Here is a 25,202-nt window from a genome sequence, read left to right on the forward strand (position 1 = left end):
GAATCGTTATCTTCAGAAGAATGTAATTTTATGCGCAAAGACCAACGAGGTTTTTCTCGTTTCTGCTTATCTTGTTTGATTGGCTGTAGAGAAAGTAAATTTTCAGACTCTATGACGTGAATATCATCCATTGTAGAAAGATCTAACTCTGACTTCAGACATTTCTTATCAAGATATTTCTCATTTGATTTCAGCTTCCTCATAGGTTCAATATCAGAGGAATCAGTCCTATGTACATCTGCTTTTACAGTAAAAGTAGACACACATTTTTCATCCTTATTTGTCAATTCCAAGGGTGATTTGCTATATGATAAAAAAATCAATAGTGAAATCTAACAATATAAATTATATTATATAAAATTATACAGATAAAAACATAAATTTAGATATTACCTAAAATAATCTAACAAATTTCCAGATTGTTTGTTAGTTTTTATCGATAATTCAAAGCTACTATCTTTTTCATGTATGTTGCTTTTATTCTCGCCCTTCAAGAACCTTATACGATTTTCAATATTCTTTTCTATTTTCTCACCCTCTTCCATTTCAGCTATTTTTTTTCTTGAATATCCTTTTTTATCAGCCAAAGCTATAAGCTTCTCTTTACACTTAGATCTGAATTCTTTTGAATCTGATTTCTCTTTATTTTCACTGTCTATGGGTTGTTGTGGTGGTGATTTATATTGTATTGGTTTACTACGACTCATCAGAACCTGAAAAGCATTTGATTCTTTCCGTTGAGAATCAATTTCATGAAATTCTACGTTAGACTCAGTTTCATCTTTAAAATTAATCTTGTCATTAAGAGAACCATTTAAATTCATAATAATCTGATTATTTAATTTTTGTTCTTGCGAGATATTCTTTGTTTCTTCAGATTGATTTTTGTTTATTTCCACAGTGGATTTTGAATGCTTAAAAATAAGAAAAATTCAACTACAGTGATTTATCAAAAAACATCAACTGTAAAAATGACATCAACTGTAATTCTTATTAAAATAAAAAATACCTTCTTAAGACGTTTTATGCTTGACTTGATTAAAGCACCTGGTTTTGGTGTTCCATCTTGAAAAGTTCTTTCACCATTGTTTATCTCACTATTGAATGGACTGGTTTTGTCAATTAGATCATTCTTGTTCTCGATGTCGTACATTCTGCTTGAAGAACCATTGCTGGATATCCGGATCCTCATATGTTTGTGTTTATTTGTCGCAATATCTTCTTGTTCTTGATCCTCCTCTTTTACATTGCCTAGATCAGTATCAGTCTCCTTATCAATGTTTTTGTCATTGGCAAAATATTGCTTGATATCTTTCATACTTTGACATCAATATCCTTTTTTCTACTTTATTTGCGGTCTTTCGATCCGTTAAAAACGTAGTACATCGCTTTTCCCTTCTTCGATTTCCTCAAAATTTCTCGAAAAGCAATAGAAATATTTCAACGATAAAAAATTAATGGATGAAGAGAACAACCTGGAAAGGGACATCAGTGACAAATCAAGTGTGTACCGTGTCGAAGATTTCTTCGTTAATAATAAACGATTAAAACTCGTAAAAATTATTTTCGCGTTGTAATTTCGAATAAAATATTTATTTTGCTCGTCTTTGAGTCACAAAGCATAACACGATGACATCAATAGCACGACATGATCACGGCTTCCCGCCTTTTTAACAGAGCTCTTTTTATCAATATTATAATATGTTCCAAAACTCATTATGAAATTCCATAGTTTACATTTATTCTGATAGAGGGCTATTTTTTGTCCATTGCATTCGAAAACTTAGACTCTGTGCAATGACAAAAATATTAGAAATAGGAATAAATATTAACATTTCAATTTATCAGAAATCGTATCTAGGTAACTGGTAGGTAACGTGGTAGGTAGGTAATCTGATAGGTAGACATTTTAAGGTAATTATTTAGTTTATAAAAATCAATAAAATTAAGCTTATTCGACGCGTTTTTTTACATGAAACAAAAGAATCTAACAAAAAGTGTGCTCTGTCCTGTGAGCTGAGATATTGAACGTTAGGGGCTCTGCACAATAAAGAGAACAGAGAACAGGGAATAAGAATTTCAACCTAACAGAAATCATGTATTGTGGAATATACAGTTTCTGATAGGTTGAAATTCTTATTCTCTGTTCTCTGTTTCTTTTATTGTCCGAAGCCCCTTAAGTTGATGACTATTGAGGTTAGAAATCTGTCATACTGGGAGCGTTCAAGTTCAATCTATCACAATGACAGGTCAATTATTAATCAGCTCATTGTCACAATCTGATTGATCAATCATTGATCAGATCATTGTCACAATCTGTGACAATGGCTGCGTTCAGCAAACTCAACAGTTGAATGAACGTTCGCTGTTATTGTATATTCTTTTAGATTACCCAAACAGCATTTTAGATCTGAAAGAATACATCAATAACAACGAGCGCTTACTCAATTGTTGAATCCGTTAAACGCAGCCATTCTGTCACACTAAGTGTATTTGAATTTCTGCAAATAAACTCAAACATTGATTGGTTGACAGATATCCCCATTATTTTCAACTGCGCATCCTTGGGAATGGTTCACTTTATGGCGCTCACCAGCACGATGTTCGTTGCGTGCGATCACAGACTTCTATATATACTTCTATATATATTATCTTAGACTTCTATATATACTATAAGACTGAGTTTTTACTTGACGCTCATTTTCAGCGTCAAATCAAGTCACGTAATCAAAATTGACAAATATCAAGCATAGCATCAAGTGAAAACCCAGTACCAGACTACTAATTCCTTAGGACAAGCTTATGTGAAATGGATCCCGCAATTGTATAGTAGTTCCGCGCATGCGTCACAAATATAGTAGTGCAATATGACTATGTTTTACATCACTATTCACATGCTAAACGTATAAGGAGCACAATGAAAGGAACAGGGAACAGAGAACAAGTATTTCAATCTATTAGAAATCATGTATTAGAAATCATGTATTGTGGAATACAGAGTTTCTGGTAGGTTGAAATTCTTATTCTCTGTTCTCTGTTTTCTATTTCTTTTACTATGCGGAGTCCCTAACTTTATGAATGTGGTGTGATCTTATAATGAAAAATATTGTTTCTTTTGAAAAAAAAAGAGTTCAAGTAAAAAAATAAAGATATTTGAAAGACAATTGAATATTAATAAACGTATATAAAAGATGCAATTTTATTCAATTTCTTATATATTAAAATAATTTATAATAATCGGGTTATGAAAATAAGTATTTGATGAGTTTAATACTTAAATAAGTTAATCTATCAAAATAATGTGCTGATGTCTGCGCATGTGCAGATATACATCATGCGGTCACGCGGAGCGGTTACACGCATGCGTATAATGCATGATCTACAATGGGCAGTAGTAATAGTGGATTAAGAAGCAGGCGTAGAAAACGACCAATCATAGTTGAATGTGAGAAAAACAATCAATTATGATCGATTTCCACGCCTACTCTTTAATCAACTATTGTTACTGCACATTGTAGACCATGCATAATGTTACATCAAAATTGGAGGCCATTTTTTCAAACAAGTTAGCAGTCTAATAATATAAAAGTCTGTACGCGATATCCAATGAGAATTACCTTTGTCACTAATTGTACTATAACCTATCAAAAAAAATCAAAACAAATCAAGGTAAGGCGGATAAGAATATCATATGCTATAGCACATAAAAAACTTATGGCAGTAATGCCTCTGGCACATCAGCGCGATGAGAATTAGAATGAAAACATCGATAAAGCTGTGTACTCATTGGATATCGCGTGTCGCGCGCGACGAACATCGCGCTGTGCCGGAAGCATTAGGGAGCGTTTATATTGGCCAAAAATTGATTAATCACAGTCAGTTATTTGATAGTAAGAAAGGAATACTCGAAGGTGATTGGTTAATTATTACAGATTACGGTATACGATATACAGTTATGGCCAATATAAATACTCCTTTAGTCCATCGTCCCATAAGCGGAAATTTATAGCGAAACGGAAGCGACATCAATCACAATCACAAGAAAGAAAGCAGAGTAATGACTGCAGAGTTGTAATTGGTGCTGTTTCATTTTATCAACCATTGAAATCGTGCATTTCATCATTTTGACGCAACATTTTTGAAATCAATTACAGTACTTTCGAAATCTAGTGACTTTAGCTTTAAAGTATTCGTAACGCATTTGTAACAACTGCATCTTAGATATGTAGGTATTCTAAGGATATGTAGGAAATCTAAAGACCATAACGCCGCACATAAAAAAACTTGAGCGATAAGACGTAAGTAATAAGCGAATTGACCAATCACAGTAGAATCCGTAAGGCTATAACATAAGTAGTCAATCCAACATGTTGATTTCTTTATGGCTTCTGCACACTGGACGTGGAAACGCTTGCCGCACGGTAAGATTTCCATTTGACGCTACGACGCTCATTTTCAGCATCAAAACAGATCACGTAATCAAAATTAATATCATGCGTAAATTTTGATCACGTGACCTGTTTTGAAGCTAAAAATCAGCGTCATAGAATCAAGTCCTTTCATATTCTCTTCATTTTCTCTCATTGTCTCTGCGACTAAAAACTTCCAAAGGTTTGGACGTGACAATAATCTGTTCTTATTTTGAGACGATTTCAAATATAAGATCCGACTATAGCTGTGGTCAAAATCTCGCTACAAATGCTTTGAAACATTTGATGGACCAATTAAAAGAAAGAATTTTACAGACTGAACTAGTTAAAAAACGCTTCAAAGCATTTGCAGCATTGACCCTATGAATACTGATCAATATGAATCGAAATATTGATACGGCAATATATTGATTGGAAATGATTCGATATTCCCAGCAAACGAGAAGGGATTGAAATGAATTGAAATGGTTTCAGATTTTTAGAAATATTAATTTAATATTAAAATGAATGCTTTTCAATTCTGAATGCATTTATAAAAATTGCATAGAACATATCTCTATGTTTCAATCTAAAAATAATATTAGCTTTTTCTGTGTGCAACACGTAACATACACAAAATAAAAAACACACAATACATAACACAAAACACATTGTGAATACTGTTCAATTCAAAATTTTAAATAGGAAATGTAGTTTTTCAATCCAATTGAATCCAATTAAATAAAAAAAAAAATATTCGCTATTTAAAATACGCATTTGGAAAAAAATTTCTATCTATTTTCGTTTGCTGGGATGCGCGAACAGCGAATTACGATATTTTTAGCGGAATTTGTTCTTCTCTTTTTCTGACAGCCTCTAGTGAATTCATAGGCGAAGACAGACTAACATATAATATTATTAATATAAGTTTGCGGTCTTACATCTAAGGTTGGTAAAACAATTAATATTGTATATTCAATCAATATGCATATTACTGGATTCAATATTTTATTCTCAGAAACATATTATTTGTCGATCAACCATTAAGTTAATTGATTATATTTAGATTGTACAAGTGACTGTATTTCACTGATATTAAAGTTATTGTTCTCTCAAATCAATTCTGCAACTACAATTATTTGTCTAGCTAAAAAACATTTAATGATATCAAATATTCTGACACACTGCGTAAGAGTACGAAGCTCCAAATTCTGATACACACAATACTAGTACTGTGCAATACTAGTGTGTGCAGCCATATGTTCTATCACGCTCCTATTATATCTCCTACTCATTTCAACGGTGCACTAAAAATCTCAGCTTCCGGATGAAGTCTATTCCACTCCCTTAATTTTCTCTGAATTGAACAATCTCTACCTCTATCTTAAAATTTATCTTTAATTATAAAAAATCAAAAATTTCATATGATATATTGCTTGTAAATTTCCAACTTTTCATTTAATATTCTTAGTGAGGGTAATAGAAAATCTTAACTTAGTAACTCACGGTATCCAAAATCTCCATATGCAAACTTTAACTTATAATGCTTTATCAAACTACTTTGATATTCATTTCAATTGCTCGGAAGTGTATCTTAATTGATTAGTGAAAACATTTGTTAATTTTTCAATAATACTTATTTGTTGTTCCAATACTTTTATCCTACGCTTCAAAGCCATTAGTTTTCATGTATACATTCTTTTCATTATTATTTTTGACTTTACACTTTGTTTATAGTTATTTGAATTTTTTACATTCTTTGAAGCAACAAGTTCGGTATTATCATTAGAAGTATCCTTTTCAAAGCTGAAGCATTTGCTTCTTTATCAATATATATTAACAACAGTTGTCACTGCTGAAATATTTCTTTCTTCTTGAAGATCATTTTCTTTACTACATTTATGAACAGTATCTATTTCAGTACAGACGTAGTAGTTTCAGTACAGAAATTATGTTTTGTTCCTTTACAGATACGTGTCTTTTATGAAATATATCAGTTGAATCAAATTTTTAACATTTACGTATATTGAAGAATCATTTCTCATACAGTATGTTACGATACTAGTTTCCTCAGAGCAACATTTTATATACCATTATTTACAAATATTAATAATTTTTATTTCTTATTAAAAAGTATTAGTACTGTAAAATAAATAAAGCAACGATGAGTTTCCTCTCTTTTTTTTTAATAATTTATAATATTTTCATTAAAATAAAAAATTGTTTTAAAATAAAAAATTTTATAATTAATTTTACCTGTTTTCTGTTTTCCTTGTTGATTTGGTAACTGGACAAACTCCAAAAAGTGTTGAGATTGGATTTGATTTTAATTTCTTAGTCCCATCTTATACTTTTTCAATGTATTAACTGCAAAATGATACTGAAAAAATAGATTTTAAAATATTAAAATCCTATAATTAAAAATCCTATAATATATATATTTTAAAATAAATATATTTTGAAATAATGTTTAAATGTCTGCTTTCTATACTGCTTACATTAATTATACTGATAGATTTAGATATTCTTTAATGCTAAAATATCTTTAAATTACACAAACAATTGTTATGAATTTTAGATCAATAAGAATAAATTTAATTAAATAAAACAAATGCTACATTTCGTCAAAGCATATCTTAATATTTAAGCACTAAAATTCGAATATAGAAATTCTCTTATTTAATTAAATTAACATAATTAAATAAATTAAATCTCACATAATATTGAATATTTATTCGGAAACCAATTTTGTCGTCCAATATTGGTTATCTAGCTATTCTTCTGACTGGATCGATCAGAGAGAAAAATAACACATTTTTACTCCCTTCCTACTTGAATTTTGACAATTCTCTGCTATACGTGTACAATTTGTTATCTAATCGCAAAATAAAAAATTGATAAGACGAAATAATCTTAAGATGTGTGAAAAAGTTAAAATCTCATATCAAGTTTTATGTTTTATTACACGTATAAGGTATTGTGATATATGTTTGTTTATAATTAAAATTGGTAATTATAAACAGTTTACATAATCATTTCAAAAATCAATAAAATTAGGCTTATTCAATGCGTTTTTGCATAAAATGAAAGAATCTGGCAGAAAAAAAAGTGTCGCTTTGTTTCACGAACCGAGGTATTAATGGTGCTATAATGTGCTCTTTGTTTTCTGTTTCTTGCTTTTTACTTTTTGCTTTTTTCTTCTTTGTGATCGTTTCATCAACTCTTTCTATGCGTTTTATGTACGTATTATTTTTTAGGCGCGACGTGGCGCCTATTTCCTTAAGAAATTGTTGGTTAGTCTGGGACGACAAAGCTTGGATTTTTACTATTGCGTAACTTCGGTGCATTTATAGTGTTTTTTGCAATCTTGTCACTTTTCGGCTTGCATTAAGGTTATTATTCCGGGTTGATTGGCATTTATGAGTTTTCGCGGAACTTGTCCGATCTTTCTTTTCAAATCTGTCGTTATTAGAGGACTTCACTTGAGTCTCATAGATGCCAACCATAATCGCGACATGGAACCGTTTGAAAGAAAAGAATCGTGGCGTCTGTAGGACGTAACATTTCAGAAAGACCTACCTTCGATTTCGATACAATTGGGCTTATTCGATATGTTTTTGCACGAAAGATCTGGCAAAAAAAAGCGTCGCTCTGCCCTGTGAGCCGAAATATTGAGCGTTCAAGTTGAAGTGTTACTATGTAACGCATTAATGTTGAATATCTATGTTGAAATCTATGTATACTCGTTACATAATTTAATCGCTATTATCAAGAAGATTTTTTTAAGATTGAAAAATTGTAGATTTATTTTATAATTGATAATATCCAACGCATTATTTCTAAACAAATTTAATTCAATTAATAATTATAAAGAACATCACAATTCTATCTTGATTATTTAAGAACATGAACACTTAAATTCATTCTGGACAATTTATAGATTGAATCGAACATCAAGGAAATATACCAGGTGTATAAGCTTAAATCCGCTGTTTTTTAGTCAGAAAAACACATTTTTTTTTCCTAGGAAGCAAAAACAAATTTATTCAAAGTACTTGCCCTCGCTAACTATACATTTTTCCCATCTTTCGGGCAATTTGTGTATACTACGCCAAAAAAATTCCTCATCTTTCGAGGCAAATCACTCATCAAGCCATTTTCGGACGTCTTCGTAAGAATCGAAGTGCCGCTCAGTGAGCGCGTGGCCTATCGACGAAAACAGGTGATTGTCAGAAGGTGCCAGGTCTGGTGAGTAAGCAGAATGGAATAGCACTTTCCAGTTGAGTGTCTCCAAGTAGTTTTGGACCATTGTTGATGTGTGCGATGGTGCGTTGTAATGGAGGAAAATCAGCTTGTCATGTCTTTTCCGATAATGCGGCCTTTTTTCACGCAGAGCACAGTGCAACTTGATCAGTTGTTGGTGGTGAGCATTAAGTTTCACCAGGTTTTAATAGCTTGTAATAGATGACACTCTCCTGATCCTATCAAACGCACAGCATTGTCTTCCGAAGCGATTTGGTTTTGAGGAAGATGTTGATGGTTGGGCGGGATCAACCCAAGATTTCTTGCGTTTAAGATTCTGAAAATAGATCCACTTTTCATAGCCTGTCACAATCCGATGCAGGAACGACTTTCTTTTTTGTCTGGCATGCAGAATTTGGCATGTGTTTTGGCGTCGCTCCATCTGCCTATCGTTCAGTACATGCGGCATCCATTTTCCGATTTTGAACCTTCCCCATGGCATGTAGCCGCATGGAAATGACTGCTTGAGAAACACCCAATTGCTCGGCAAGCATTTTTTTTTTAATTGGGTATCGTCCTCGTCCAAAAGAGCCTGCAATTGATAGTCCTCAACCTTCCTGGGCCGATTTTCACGCTTCTTGTCACTCAGATCAAAATTGTCGTCATTGAACCGGCAAAACCAATCTCTGCACGTTGTTTCCGATAAAGCATTGTCGCCATAGGCGACACTGCTCCACAAGCATCGATGCGATTCGGCAGCCGATTTCTTCAAATTGAAACAGAAAAGCAAAGCTTCCCGCATAAGCTTTTTTTTAAGCAAAAAACTAGACATGATTACGAAAGAAAAAAATGTATGTTATTGTATGAAATTGCTGATGGATGTGCACTGGTTAATGTTGACAGATGTCAAACACATAAAAAAAGTGTGTTGTGTGCCCAGGGTAGCTTTGTACGCTCACTAATGCCACCTATGAACAAACAGCGGATTAAAGCTTATATACCTTATATACAATTAATGAAAATTATTTTCTTATTTATGGAATATATTCTACATAATGTTTCTTAATGACTAATCGCAGAAGATGAATTCATCGGAGGCGCTGCTACTCAAAAGGAGAAAAAACAAAATCTAATCCACCTCAAGAAAAGAGAAATTTCCAAGAATGTTGAACGATTTCCTCCAATGTTTTCATTTTTCTTTTCTTGCGCTCTTACCAATCTTTACTTAGTACTTTGCTCAAACTGAATTATTAATTAAACTCGAGCAATATTACTAACTAACAATTAATTTGTCTGTAAACAGTGGGTCATATAAACACTTATTGGGTCGGAGCGGTTACGCTGCCCTGAACAAAAAAAGAATAACATATCCGCTTGGAGCCTAACCGCCTGCCTAGAAGTTGCAGTAGTTTAGATAGTGTCCACTTAGAGTATTTCTAATCCATGAAGACAGTGGGGTATGAGAACAGTCTTTTTAGAAGTCTTTTTACTATTTAGACTGCAACTTCTAGGCAGTTAGGCCCAAAGCGAGTAAGATATGTTATTTTTTGTCCGGGCCGGTGTAGCCGTTTGTAACGACAGTCAATTTGAAACTTGAAATCGATGCTTCATATTGGCTGTCGCAACAATTGCGATTAGCTTGCAACTAATGTAGAACCGACTTTACTAATACAGTCCTCGGATTGACTTATGACATCTTAAGATTGTACTTCCCTCTCAACTCCATTCATATAATGTATTTTGTGGCTACGTTATGGTTACTGTACCCAATGTGACGCTGAGCGCCGGCGATGGCTAATAACCAAAGACGGAAAATCACTAATTTCATAAAGAAAATGTTACTCATTGTTTTTGACTCACAACATAAATGTTTAATATAAACTCTAATGAATATTTAGAAAAGTACAGAAAAGAGACGTGATTGCGTACATATATATCGATATTGCATTACTAAGTTAGAATACGAGAAACTCAAAAATCTACAACATAAGCGTTTATTGATAAGCGGGCAATTACTTAACGACATGAGCAATAACCGATGTCAATCTCGCAATAAAGTGATTATTAATCTTATTGAGCGCTAATTAAAATCTATTGTTGAGGCTTACAAAAGGCACGCAGAATGCCATGACATCAGAGAGAGAGAGAGAGAGAGAGAGAGAGAGAGAGAGAGAGAGAGAGAGAGAAAAAGAAGACTTGAGCGCCGCATCTAACGCTTGCAACGCCGCAGTACTCCTCCCAGTGTAAACGTTAAGAAAAGAAATATGCTGATTAAATTAATGTTACAACGAAAATAAGAGAAAATAAAATAAAATGAAACAAACAGAAACTTATGCTTATTGTAATATCGTTTAATATAATATTGCATGAATTAATCTTTAAATCTAACAATCTTTCGCTTGGTTGATGGACCAGGATATATCTTTTGGTTCATATTGCACTGGAATATTAGTTGAAGACGGAGACGCAATGGACGGAGTAGTTTCTGAGTCTTGAATTGTTAAATAAGCGGGCTTAAGTCTATTGACAGTGGCGTTGATACATCTGTCATCGACTTCTATAGCAAAGAAGTCCGAAATACGCTCTAATACTTTATGCGGTCCGATGTACAGTTGGTCCAGGGGACGCCTGTTACCTTTTACATTGAGGAAGACGTGAGAATAGTTATACAAATCTTTATGGAAAAATAACTTAGATCTATGATAAGAGGTTGTTGTCTAGGCTGTAACTTTTGCATAATTACGCGGAAATCTTCGACGAAAATTCGTGGATCGCTCAGCATCTCTTCAAAGGAGAAAAATTCGCCCGGCTTTGAGCGTAGTGCCGTAAATTAATTCCGTTAGAAGTGCCAAGATCCTCTTTGAAACAAGTTCTTAGCCCGAGTAATATTACTGGTAGTGTATCAGTCCATTGAGTTTCACCGTGGCACATTAATGCAATTTTTAAGCGATGCTTAGAACGATGCCATCGTTTCGATGTCATTAGATTCTGGATGATATGCAATCCGACAACGTTTAGGACCGACGAGTTTGGTTAATGCGTCGAACAGTTGTGCTTTGAATTGCGAGCCCTGATCAGTTGTGAAGCTCCAAATCTAACTATCCAGTGAGCCCTGATCAGTTGTGAAGCTCCAAATCTAACCACCCAGTGAAAAACATCTTCATTGTATCTGCAGTACAATCATGTAATAGAATAGTTTCTGACCAACGAATAAATCGGTCAATCATTGTTAATAAATATCTATCCTTTGGATGGAAGTAGGAAACCGATGAAATCGGCATGTACGAAACGGGAAATCTGGTACTGGTATTTTGGTAAGCGAGATATGATTATGCCGATGAATTTTAGATTACATGCCAGGTGCAGGCCCACTCTTTAATGTCTTTAGTCATGGAGGGTTACAAATTTTTGTGCAATTTGTCGATGAGTTGATCTGTTGCTTGAGACATTTGATGCACCAAATCGAAAACTCTTCGTAATGATCCAAGAATGTATGGTCTGATCTCTTCTTCTGAAGTGTCACAGTAAATGCTGGATGCTGTTTCCGATAAGGTAAACTTTTTGAACTTCAAAGATATTGATGTAGATTGCTTCAGTTGCAATTCGTCGTCCGAGGCTTGAACTTCTGTAATCTCTTGCATATCAAGACTAGCATCACGATAGTCAACGCGATGTCAACGCGAGATAATGCACAATGTTTTCAGTGCCTGAAACGTGACGTACATCGGTTGTGCACTCTGAAATGAAGAGTAGGTGACGAGTTTGTCTTGGCGACATTTGATCCGATTTCTTTTTGAATGCGTACACGAGGGGTTTATGATCCGTGATAACATGAAAGTTTTGTCTCTCTAGCATCGGAAATGTTTGATAACTACATAGATAGCTAATAATTCTCTATCATATGCGGTATACTTTGTTTGCGTAGGCGTGAGTTTCCTTGAAAAAAAATTAAATGATTGTAAAAATCCGTTGCTATATTGTTGCACCGATTGCTTTGTCTGAGGCGTCTGTTTGCAACGAAAATGTTGCCTTGCTGTTTGGAAATGCAAGCGAGGTAGCTTACGCGAGATGGTTCTTAACTCGTTGAAAGAATTGTTTGAGCTCAGGAATCCATTCTATTTTCGCATTGTTATTGCGTTTACACCCCGAGATTGCATTTAGCAATGGTGCTTGCATGCTTGCGAGCTTGCGCTCTTTGAGAAATCGGTTATAGAAATTGAGCATTCCTTAAAAACGTCGAAGTCCTGTAATTGAAATTCAGCAATAGCTTGAATTTTTTCAGATTTTGAAGGTTTGATGCCTTCAGTGCTAATTGTATATTCCAGGAAGCTGATACTTTTCTGTCTGAACACACATTTATTCGAACTGATTATTATGCCATGCTATTGAAGTCGGACAGTATTTTTAGCTCGTTATGCTGTGTTTCATCCTGCAAAGTGATTAAAATGTCATTAATATAAGTAAAACAGAAATCAAGTTTTGTAGTTACCCGGTCCGTAAATCTGAAAAGTTTATGCTGCATTACAATGTCTGAATGTCATATAAGGAAATTCAAATGGTGTAATTGCGGTTTTAGGAATATTTAGATTCGCGGACTAGAATCTGTTGATATGCACTAAAATCACCATATTACCTACCATAAAAGAACACGGTTTTGCCATGCAAGAAATGTGTGCTGTCTTGCAAGAATGAAATTGAGTAATGATCTGACAAGGTTACCTCATTGAGTTTGCGATAATCTCCATGCCAATCGTTAGTCTTCTTCTGCACAAGATATAAAGGACTAGTCCAAGGGCTCTTGAAAGGTCTACATAAGCCTTGTTACATCATGTACTCAAACTCTTGTTTAGCTGCTTTGAATTTTTTTGGACAGAGTCTGGTTTTGTTTGACACGGGGGAACTCGTTGTTTCGATTACACATTCCATCCTGCGATTCGTTTGTGCGTGATCGGCGTCCTAATTATTTCAGGAAATTTGCTTAGGATCTCTTTGTATGGGCAGTCGTCGGCCAACGCTGTTAATCGAGGAATAGCTTTGTTGATAAGCTGAGCAGAGACTTTAAGAAATGTTATCGTCGATCAAATGCTTGTACCATATGTCAAGCAGCAAATTGAAATGTGCTAGAAAATTTGAGCCAATAATGAAGGTATCCACGTTGGTGATTACGAAAGACCATTGAAAAACACGGAATCCTAAATCAAGTTGAAATAATTTTTGTCCATACATAAAGATGATCGTTCCATTTGCAGCATAGAGTACCCGATAATGTGAGTACGATTGCGTTTTGAGACAGAAATAGTCAAGACATCCACTCCAATGTCCACCAAAAATTTAATGTCGGTGACACGGTCTTTGATTATGAGACAGCGAGTTGCCACAGCCAAACTATCTGTCGGAAATAGTTCAGTCTTTAGTTTTTTTGTTTTGCTGGCTTCCAGCTACAGAGTTGCGTATACTTGATAGCTTTGCCGTCAAAGCGTCAATAATACCAACAAGGCTTGCTCTTCGATTGTGATCTTGAACGGTTTCTGTGAGAATTCCGCGAGGCCTACAACTTGCGATAAACCATGCGATAAACGAGTTTCCAATTTCTCCATCCGAAGCTCCATCTAAAAGCGCGGACATTTGCGAATCTGCCGAATTGGCTTTTATCGGTGTAACTGTTGTGATTAACAGCGTTAACATCAGCGAGTAGCACATCTGTTATTCGGTCTGCTAGTTGCGCTAACTCTTCGAGTTCGTGCTTAATAGCTGTTAATATAGCCTGCACTTGTTGTAGTAGGTGCTGCAGCCATAAAGATTTAAGCACTTCTTCTGACACGCCTTCTTTTGCGCGAGATCTCTCATCTGACGGAGTAATTGCGACAGACGGCGGACATCTAGATCAGCCTCATTTAATAACTTACGCAGTTTTTTTTCAGCGCTATCTGCGAAACTCTTAACCTGTCTTTGAGCGCGGCGTATCTATCCGTCGCGAGCAGATTATCTATATCGCTAATTTCGGTCAAGGAATCGTCGAGGCTCGTAATTGTATTTCGTCTCATCTACAGTTATATCCGCGGTAAGGAATTGAACTTTTGCATGGATCATAGATCTAGTTTCCAAAACGAGGTGGATTTGATTCCAATTCGCGCAAGGTACTTCAACTATACGCGACAATGCATCGCTGCCCTGATCGCTCGAGGGAAGATCGCCTGAGGATGCATTTTATTCATTTAAGTATACCTTTACCCTAGGGAATCAGGATATAAGTAATTATATACTCTGGGTATAAGATGGTAGAGTTTATCTCCTAATTGGCGGGAGTAGCTCTGTACATGATAAACAATTGATCCGGAACCACTCCCATATGCTCGGTAGGTGCATCAAAGGAGGATTTTTAGTTGATAAGCTTCCCTGGAGATTCTGGCTAGAGTTGGGTTTTTTGAGGATCTGATCCGGATTGGTTCCATAGAGCATCCGAATTCAACATACCCAAAAGAATCCTGCGTCTTGCCGTACCGGATCCGATGACAAATCTTCTAACCTGAGCCGAACCCGGACCGTATCCTCAGTAGAGGTTTATGAAGATTTTCTCTTTCTACGCGAAACAAAAAAAAAAGGTTAGGATTAGATTATTATACACTTTATTATACACTTTATTATTATACACTTATTTGCATTATGTGGTCAATCGCAATGTGATCATTTACAATTCGTAATTGCTCGCAACGTGGTCAATTGCAACGTAGTCAATCGCAATGTAATCATTTGCAACATGTGGTCAATTACAATCGTGGCCATTTGCAATGTGGTCAAATGGGCGCCACTCATTGAATATGCACGTAGAGGATTCACCATTAAAGATATCGAAGGCAGTCTAACTTTACGAGCGACGACAGCTAACTGATGATCTTTTTTAGGAATAAATATGATCAGCGATTCCTTCCAAATTTCTGAGAAGATTCCTTTTTCAAAGATTGAATTGAAGATTTCGAGGAACTCACGTAACCTTGAGGCAGTTCATTGATGATTAGCTGATTCAAGCCAGGATGTTTATGAACTGAGTTGAAAGCTCTTGAGAGCTCGTGTGCCGAAAGGAGGCTACTAAGCTATTTATTTAATATGTCACGAAGTGTGTCTTCAGATTTTATCTCCTCCAATGATTTAATACGATCGTAAAAGCACAACTGTGGACATATATTGTTTATATAGTCTATTATATAGCCTTTGATGAATATAGCCAATGTTCGAAGACGGAAGAGCATTAACATCTTTTTTTCTGCTATGCTTGCAACTCTTAATGAGGGACCAAATGTGATACAAAGAAGTTTGTTTGTCAAAGCTATCTACCAAGTCTTACCATTCTTTTCTTTTGTATTCTTTTACAGAGCTGTAAGCTCTGATAACCTTATTGAACGCTACTGTAAACTCACCAATCATATTTTAAAATCGGTCAGAGACTTCATTCAAGAGGAAACCACTCAATAAGAGCTGCTCTTCTATGATTGCCATTGGCTGTTAACGATAGCAATAATCATTGATAAGACGTTTAGAGAATCCCGCTACTGATATCCTATCGAAAATTTTAGATGAAGACCAAATTAGATTTCTTCACATAAGTGAGAAACTTAAAGTACGTGGTGCTACATTCTGACGTGAATCTGATGCTACATTAAGTTAAAGCTTATCAGCTAACGTTTTCGTATGAGCGCTTAGGTTGTGCTCATTTGATCAAACAACAGTTTTTATAATCCTTTTATAATCCTTATAGCTTTATAGGCTTTTATAATCCTTAGGAACTTTGACGAGGAAATTAGAATGGAAATTTAGAAGCGAGATTTCCGATGAAATTTTTTATTTTTTATGCATAAAGTGTTCCTAATTTGAAATATTCATAAAGATTGCGTTATATTATAATTCTTGATGAAATGAGTACAATCGCTAACAATAAATTTGATCCTTCTATCAGTAAAGTTGTTGGACATGTTACATTGCCAAATTATAGGGGAATCGGTACTCATGGTTTAGTGTTTTTTTATGCTTGCCACTATTGCTCATTGTTGAAAGCAAGTGTTTGCGTATTATCCCGAGAATAAAGTTCTAATTTTACATCTGTTATTTTGGAGATCATGAAAAGAGCAGAAGAGATCAGATTGCATGTGCATGGAATAATATCGGATATGGAATTGGCTAATTGGACAATATAAAAAGCCTTCGACATTAACGCAGCCAGATTTTCAACGATACGCAATTCTTTCTTTCTTGTACACTGTTTGAAAAAAGACTATTCTTCTTCCACAATACTCCACACGCTTTAAAAAATTTAAAGGAAAGTTTTTTTTAACAATGACTCTTTTACAATTCCTCCATTATTTGTTGAGAAATATATCATCGACTAAAGTTTGCGTAGATCATTTTTCAAAATTAATTTCTGAGTAAGAGACCATCTTGTTTAAGCCAGCACATAAATTGAAAGAAGAATTGTTGGATAAGAAAAGGCATTTTATGAAAATGTGCATTAACAATGCAATCAATGTAATGAACCATGTCAGCTCCGCAACTTAAACTATTAGCGGATAAAATCGATGTATCACAGTTGGAAACAACCTCTTGGTTTATTCAAATCATTGTGAAGTAGTTCCAGATTATAACGAATCGAGAAGTTTATTTAACTCTGGGAAATTTGCCCAGAAAAATATGTAGAAGTGATCAAAAATATGTAGAAGATCAATTTTTTATGGGAAATTATAGAGCTGCTTTCCTCCATTAAAAGTCGACGAAACGGGATTGAAAATCATTCCAAACGGGCATGATTATTTCAACAGTATCGGCTATTGAAGTTACTACCTATTTATTTCAAGAGTTTCGATTTTGTTCTATTGAGTAGCTTCACACAGAATTGTATCGAGAATTGGGAATTCCGCCAAGAATCGTTTTTTGAACAGAACGTATCATGGGCTAGTACTTTGTAACTTCGTGAGAAAGTATCCTTTCGAATTTCATCTTATTAATGCTCCATTGAGATTCATCACGCTAGTAAACTGTCTCTCATCGCAGAGTTTATATTCAATTTGAAAATTTCTGACCAGAGGAGCGAAAATATTATTGCACGAGGCGAATTATTTGAATGCCATGTGTGAAAAAATTCTGGAAACCATGTTCCTGGATCATGAATCTATTGAAATTGCTAAGATACGTCTGGAGAGGCGAATCAAAACTCATTGATTTTCTTCTATAAAACTGATTTCCTTCTGGAATAACTTGAGCATTCTTAAAATATACTTTTATAAATATAATACTACTATTGAAAAATCCTAAATTTAATAATTGCTCAAAAATTATAAATTTGAACAATTTATTGAGGATATAATCTGTTCGGGATAGTACATTTCGCGAATGTACTCCAAATGTATATTCTTCATCAGCTGCGCACAGGCTTTTCGTGCACATTCGCGCGAGCGTAATCGGTGTGTGACGAGAGTCTAATCGCTTCCTTTTGTGTTCGAACTATGCGATAAATTACATTATATTTTCTCTGAATTTTGCTTGTGAAGTTGTTGTGCGTTCGCAATCGCAGCAAGATTGTCCGTCGTCGCGAGCAAGATTTCCTTCGCGAGATGGACTGTCTATCAATTAGCGAGATTTTCATTCGCGAGCATTACGCAGCACTCGTGTCACAATTCTAGATCTCCGAGCGTTCTACGACATACGCCAACGCTAGTGCCACGTAGCAAGAAATATTCGAGATTCGTGCGATTAATTCTTCCTCCAACAAAAATTGAATCAAATGTAATTCCTTGATAAAATAAATCTTCGTTAATCTAAATTCGTTAGTGAGGATTTAATCATTTCGTCAACATTCTTTGCCTTACTTTGTGTCTCTGTCTATTTGGGCTCCAGTCGAAGTTGACTCAACGTTTGTTGTGAAGTGCGTATTTTATATGTTGTTAACCTCGAATGTCGCTCATACTATACATAAATGAGTTAGCAGCGATAAATTTTTGACGGTAATTATATTAATTATGTTGTATAAAGTGCTGTAAATCCAAAATGTTATATCAAAAATGTTATATCAAAACGGTATTATGATTGGACCAAGTTGATGCGATTGTGCATAACAAAAATAAAGCGAAAACTATGGCAAAATAGACCAATAGCAGCTGTAAGCATTAATGAATGTACAAATTTAAAAAGAAAATATTAAAAAAAAAGATTTTAGATTGATCTTTTATTTGAAAGATGACGTGAATTTCAAAACAATTATTATTAAAAATTATTATTAAAAAATTATCAACGGTTATATCCTTTTATTTACCTATGAATCGAAATGCTCTTTTCGTCTATGATTTCACATGTGCCACAAATATGTACAATAGCCATTTGAAAATTTAATGAAATTATTAAATAATAACAAATAATATAATAATTAAATAATAATACAATAATTAAATAATAATAAATAATAACAATAATTTAACAGTACAATAATTAAATTAGTATAATGTATTGAGCGATCATAAAGAAAAGTATAAATAAAATTCAAAATAAAAATAAAAATAGAATTAAATAAAATAAAATTGCACGCAATTAATTTTTTATTGATAAGAAATTTATTTATTTATTATGATAATTATTTAGAATACGAACCATTACGGAACTTATATTTATTCGACACGTTTTCGCTCAAAATAAAATAATCTGACAGAAAAACGTGATGATATACTTCACGAAGTGAATTATTATATTAAATGTTAGAGTTACGTTCGGAAATCTTATCCGAATGCTCCCACGTATCATTTTATCTTTATGTTTAACATTGGATAACAAGATAATACATGAGAACACTTGGGTGACGTTTACATTATGCAGATCTAATATACCAAGTGTACAAGTATGAAATGACGATTTTTTTCCCAAAAAAAAAACACGTTAAATTCGGAAGAATAATAAAAAGAGATTTATTCAAAGTATTCCATTGCTAGTTACACATTTTTCCCATCTTTCGAGCAATTTGTGGATACCACACCAGTAAAAATCTTCCCCTTTTGCCGAAAACCATTCATCGAGCCATTTTTCCACATCTTCGTACGAACCAAAGCGCTGCTCAGCAAGTGCGTGACCCATCGATGCAAACAAGTGGTAATCGGAAGGAGCCAAGTCTGACGAGTAAGCCGCATGGAATAGAACTTCCCAGCTGAGTGCTTCCAACATGTCCCGAAACTTTTGTCATATGTGATGCAGCATTGTCATGGAGAAAAATGATCTTGTGTTGCCTCTTTTGGTATTCTGGTCGTTTTTTAAGCAACGAACGGTTCAAATCGATCAATTGTTGTTAATAGCGTTTGGTATTAACCGTTTCGCTAGGCTTCAATGGCTCATAGACCACACCCTTCTGGTCCCACCAAACACAGAGCATCGTCTTCCTACCAAAGCGATTCGGTCTTGCGGTCGATGTGGATGCGCCTGGGTCTACCCATGATTTTTGCGCTTGGGATTCTCAAAAAAAAAGCCACTTTTCATTCCCAGTAATGATACGATGCAAGAATGACTTTCTTCTGTATCGTTCGAGTAAAATTTCACATGTGTTTTTACGCCTCTTCATCTCTCGTTCAATTCATGTGGCACCCATCTGCCGACTTTCTAAATCTTTCCCATCTCTCGTAGGCGATTGGAAACAGCTTGTGGACTAACACTCAATTGCTCTGCGAGTTGTTTTTGTGTTTGTGAATCATCTTCATCCAGCTTGCAATTTCACGTCTTCGTACTTTTTAGGCGGTTTTCCGTGTTCCTTGTCTGCAACATCGAAATCTCCAATTTTGAAACGCTGAAACCATCGTTCATACGTTTTTTGCGATGGAGTATGTTCACCATAAATAATCGATATGATTCAGTAGTTTTCTTTAAATAAAAACAAAAAATTAATGCTGTCCACGAATGCTCCTTATTTGATACAAATTTCATCATATTAAACACAGCAACACAATACTATGCAAACACTTTTCAATCAAATCACTTTGATACTTCAATCGCGTTTGATATTTGTTGATGGTACAATAAAATGGCGTATAATGTTAAATCTTTGTACTTCACACTGCATTGGTGCGCCATCTGTTTCTCAAATCGTCATACTTGTACACCTGGTAACTATTCCAATAAAGAAAACTCGTTTTCCTAACTTGGATAATTGCTTCGTAAAGCAGACTGTCACATTTCTCTACTTAATTCTATATTCTCTCATATCGAATGAGTATATTTATTTATATGAGTATATTTTATAAGTTTTGCGATAACATCATATTCACATAACATATTTTAAGGCTACATTCCAAAACGTCCTCTCTGAGAAAAATTTTACTCAAAATACTGTATACGTTACATGTTTTATATTAGGTGTACAATTATGCTTTCGCCGTTTTTTTTCCGAAATTCGAGGCTTATTGTAAAAAACTGGTTATACATTTATGATTCAAAGTATTGTCCATCGCTGGCCACTACTTTCTCCCATCTTTCGGATAACATACGAATCCCGCGTCGAAAAAACTGGTCATCTTTTGAGGCTATCCACGAATCGATCCAATTTTTTACTTCTTCATAAGACCGGAAGTGTTGGTCAGCCAGGCCATGTGCCATTGATCGAAACAAGTGATAGTCAGAGAGAGCAACGTCTGGAGAATATGGCGGGTGGGGTAGGACTTCCCATTTCAACGTTTCCAAGTATGTCTTGACCACTTTCGCAACATGGGGTCGAGCATTGTCATGCTGCAAAATCACTTTTTCGTGTCTCTCGTTGTATTACGGTCGTTTGTCTTTCAATGCTCGGCTCAAACGCATCAATTCCGTTCGATACCGATCGCCTGTGATTGTTTCAGTCGGTTTTAACAGTTCATAATACACTACGCCGAGCTGGTTCCACCAAATACAGAGTATGACCTTGGAGCTGTGAATATTCGGTTTGGCCGTCGCCGTGGAAGCATGGCCGGGAACTCCCCATGATTTTCTGCGCTTGGGATTATCGTAATGAACCCATTTTTCGTCCCCAATCACAATGCTATGCAGAAATCCCTTCCGTCTTTGCCTTTCAAGCAGCTGTTCACAAGCAAACAAACGCCGTTCAACATCTCTCGGCTTCAATTCATACAGCATCCAATTTCCTTGCTTCTGAATCATTCCCATGGCTTTGAGGCGTTTTGAATGGCTTGTTGAGTCACTCCCAATGATCGTGTCAATTCTTCTTGATTTTGACACGAGTCTTGCTCAAGTAATGCCTCCAATTCTGCATCTTCGAAAACCTTTTCTCTTTCACTACTATGCCGGTTTTCGACGTCAAAATCACCGTTCTTGAAGCGTTGAAACCACTCATGACACGTTCTTTCACTAATAGCGGCCTCATCATAAGTATTTGAGAGCATTCGATGAGCTTCAGCCACAGATTTCTTCATATTGAAGCAAAAAATTAAAACCTCCCGCAAATGACGAGAATTTGGCTCGTAAACTGACATTTTCAATCGAGAATAACTTTATGATGCAGACACAAATCGACTAATGTTTCTATGAGGTTATGTTGACAGATGCCCAAGTTTATTGTATGACGTCTATGATCTATTTATTTCGATCACCACTTACCGCTAAAATCTATAGGAAAACGGCGGAAGCAAAGTTGTACACCTAATAAATGTAAGTTTTATATTATAAATGAAGATTGCCAGCTTCCATTTATTTTAAATCATCATTCGTATTCCTTTCTCTTCAACGCCTGAGAGGTCCAGTCTCGGCTCAAAAGGATTAAATTTCTTGACTCAAAAAGTAAGACCGACGTTCGCATCCATCGAAACAGATGTTATAGTGTCTCTTCGGGATGTTGACCCATATTTCGGGATCGAAAAGCTATGTACGACTTACAAGTGTGTTCACTTCGCGCGTATACCTATGAGATAGAGTCAAGTAAAAACTCAGCCTAAAATGTGATGTAGCCAATAAACAGTTCCTAATAGATCTGTTCGCGTTGTTTATATTTTTGGCACTCGACATTTTCGCTTTCTTTCTTTTTAAGGCAAAATATGTATCTATCAATCTCATTTTAAGTGCAAAAATATTTGGGGATTTCATGCAGCGCGAACAGACCTAAATATCAATCATGAAATTTTTTTTCCTAAGATGAAAAGTGAAAAGCAAAAAAATTTCTCCATTAACTTTAATGGTTAAAATTTTCACTTTTCATTTTTCATTCTAGGAATAAAGTGTCATGATTGATACCTGATGTACTCATTGGTTACTTACGTCTTATTTTACCGCGCGGCAAATGTTTCCACGTTTAGTGTGCAGGAGTTACTACTGCATTACTTACATCTTAAGCCAGTTCTACATTAGTTGCAAGCTGATCGCAAATTTGTTATGACAGCCAATATGAAGCGTTGATTTCAAAATGCAAGCTTCTAATTGGCTGTCCCAACAAACTTGCGATCAGCTTGCTAATGTAGAACCGACTTTATAGCTCCGGCATACCAGCGCGATATTCGTCGCGCTCGACACGCGATAAACATCGCGCTGGTGTGCCGGAGGCATTACTGCCTCAAGTTTTTTGTGTGCCATGACTTTAAGGCACTAGATATGATATTCTCATCCGTCATCTTGGAACGGTTCAGCAGAACGTTTATTTTGCAATTATTGGAAGTTTTCTTCGCGCTGATTGGCTTATTCTTTTAAATCAAGAAGAATAGTCCTATTTCAATACGGAAAACGGTTGTAAAACTGTTGTGTTCTGCTGAATGCAGCCAACGATTTTAACCTATTAAAAATCGTTGTATCCGATTTCTGATAAATTAAAATCGTTTATTCTTTATTCCTAATTTCTTATTTCTTTAGTAGGGCCTAAAGATTAATATCTCGGTTTAGCGAAAAGTTAGACGCCGAAGTAAACAGATAAGTTAAAATTTTTCTTTTTGCCTACAATATTCGTGTGTTATACTATATTCTTATTAAAATCATAAATTTTCGAATAAGGTATGAAGTATTTGTATAATAGTACAGAAGCATGTAACCTAGAGTCCTTTTTAACCTTAAAAATCTTTATATATTTTGTGAATGTTAAGAAGACTCTAGTCCACTCAAATATAATATAATAATATAAAAATATACTTAATTGATGCATTTTCTTATGAAAATGAAGAATCTACAAGAAAAAAAGTGTCGCTCTGCCCCGCAAACCGAAATATTTTAAGTTAAAGTTGACAACTATGCAGATTAGGAAATCTGTCTAGGTCACGCAACATTGTTTTAAAACAAATTATCGAAGTTCTAACCTATGTGGACAGTGGGATGTGTAGATAGTAACGGCTACGCCTCGAACAAAAAAAATAACATCCGCTTGGAATCTAATCGCCTAGAAGTTACTGAGACAGTGTCCTTGAAATTCTTTATGGATTTCTAACCCATGAAGACAGTGGGATATGAAAACAGTCTTTTTAGAGGCAGTAAAAACTCATTTGGAAATAGGTTTTTAACCCAAGCATTACGTGTCTATACATCCTACTGGGTTAGAACTCCGATAATTTGTTTTAAAACAGTGTTGCACGACCATAACAGATTTTTTAATCTGCATGGTCGTCAACTGTAACTTAGAGAGTGTGAGATGAAACGCCGAACGATGTAGATGTATAGAATGTTCCAGTTTCTACATTCCTATAAGTCTTGAAATTTCTCGGTAGAATAATTGAAATTTTTTTGTTTATCTTTTTTGGTGATTTGGGTAATAGGAAATACGCTTATTTCTCTAGTATAGGTGGGGCTCTCTCGGAGAAAATGCGTGTAGTTTAATTAGCTACTTTTTGGATGTCAGTTATAGATGATGAAAGGAAGGAGAATAATATTTGGAAAAACAAATTTTAGATAAAATAGCTAAACAAAATATAGGAAAAGGAAAAAAAAGATAAAATTAGAATAAAGATAAAATCGAGATTAGAAACTTTAGAATTAGTAAGTTATATGTTAATAAATTTAAGTTATGTATTAAGTTAATAAATTTAATAATAAAAAAGTGCGTCAGGAGGGAGATAGGACATGCATTCTATGGCTGATTGAGGAACATCGGGTTCCTGAAAAATATATGGACAATGTTGATAATACGCAGAGTGTTGGTAGACTTTGGAGTTTGTAATACAATTAAATCAAGGTCACTCGAAAAGAAAATCTAGAAAACAGAGATATGATAGATAGATAATTCAGTTTATTGGCCTATTTTACATTCATTCGCATACACAGGTACACAGGTACAATATAGCCATTTTACATTCATTCGCATTTGCGACCGTATAGATAGGTGGTGTAATAGTATTATTAAAGAAATGATGCTTAACATAATATTTAAAATATTTTAAATGCATTTAAATTATTAGAGTGAGCAAAACGAGAAGAAGGAAGGGAAAATAGATTGGAACGAAATTAATACAGATACGGAAACAATTGTAGCCTCAAACTTAAAGCTTATACAACTCTGAGATATTATATATTTATCTTACATCTAATAAAAAATTCTGTAATTTTAATTCGATATTTTTCATTTTCTTTAAAATT

The 25,202-nt window shown here is 34.7% G+C and overlaps 1 protein-coding gene across 1 annotated transcript in view; it reads right to left on the reverse strand.

Moving 5' to 3' along the window:
* The window catches only part of LOC108692370 (replication factor C subunit 1), a 4,384-nt gene extending 2,935 nt beyond the window's left edge, over window positions 1-1,449 (reverse strand). The window contains exons 1-3 of the mRNA XM_018200589.1: window positions 1,010-1,449; window positions 394-914; window positions 5-303 (exon numbers count right to left, since the gene is read on the reverse strand). Coding sequence (XP_018056078.1) covers window positions 5-303; window positions 394-914; window positions 1,010-1,318 — 1,129 coding nt within the window. The 5' untranslated portion in view covers window positions 1,319-1,449. The remainder of the gene's footprint in view (window positions 1-4; window positions 304-393; window positions 915-1,009) is intronic.
* Between the last annotated feature and the right edge of the window lie 23,753 nt (window positions 1,450-25,202).

This window comes from Atta colombica, unplaced genomic scaffold, assembly GCF_001594045.1.
Source record: "Atta colombica isolate Treedump-2 unplaced genomic scaffold, Acol1.0 scaffold7, whole genome shotgun sequence".
Classification (NCBI taxonomy): domain Eukaryota; kingdom Metazoa; phylum Arthropoda; class Insecta; order Hymenoptera; family Formicidae; genus Atta; species Atta colombica.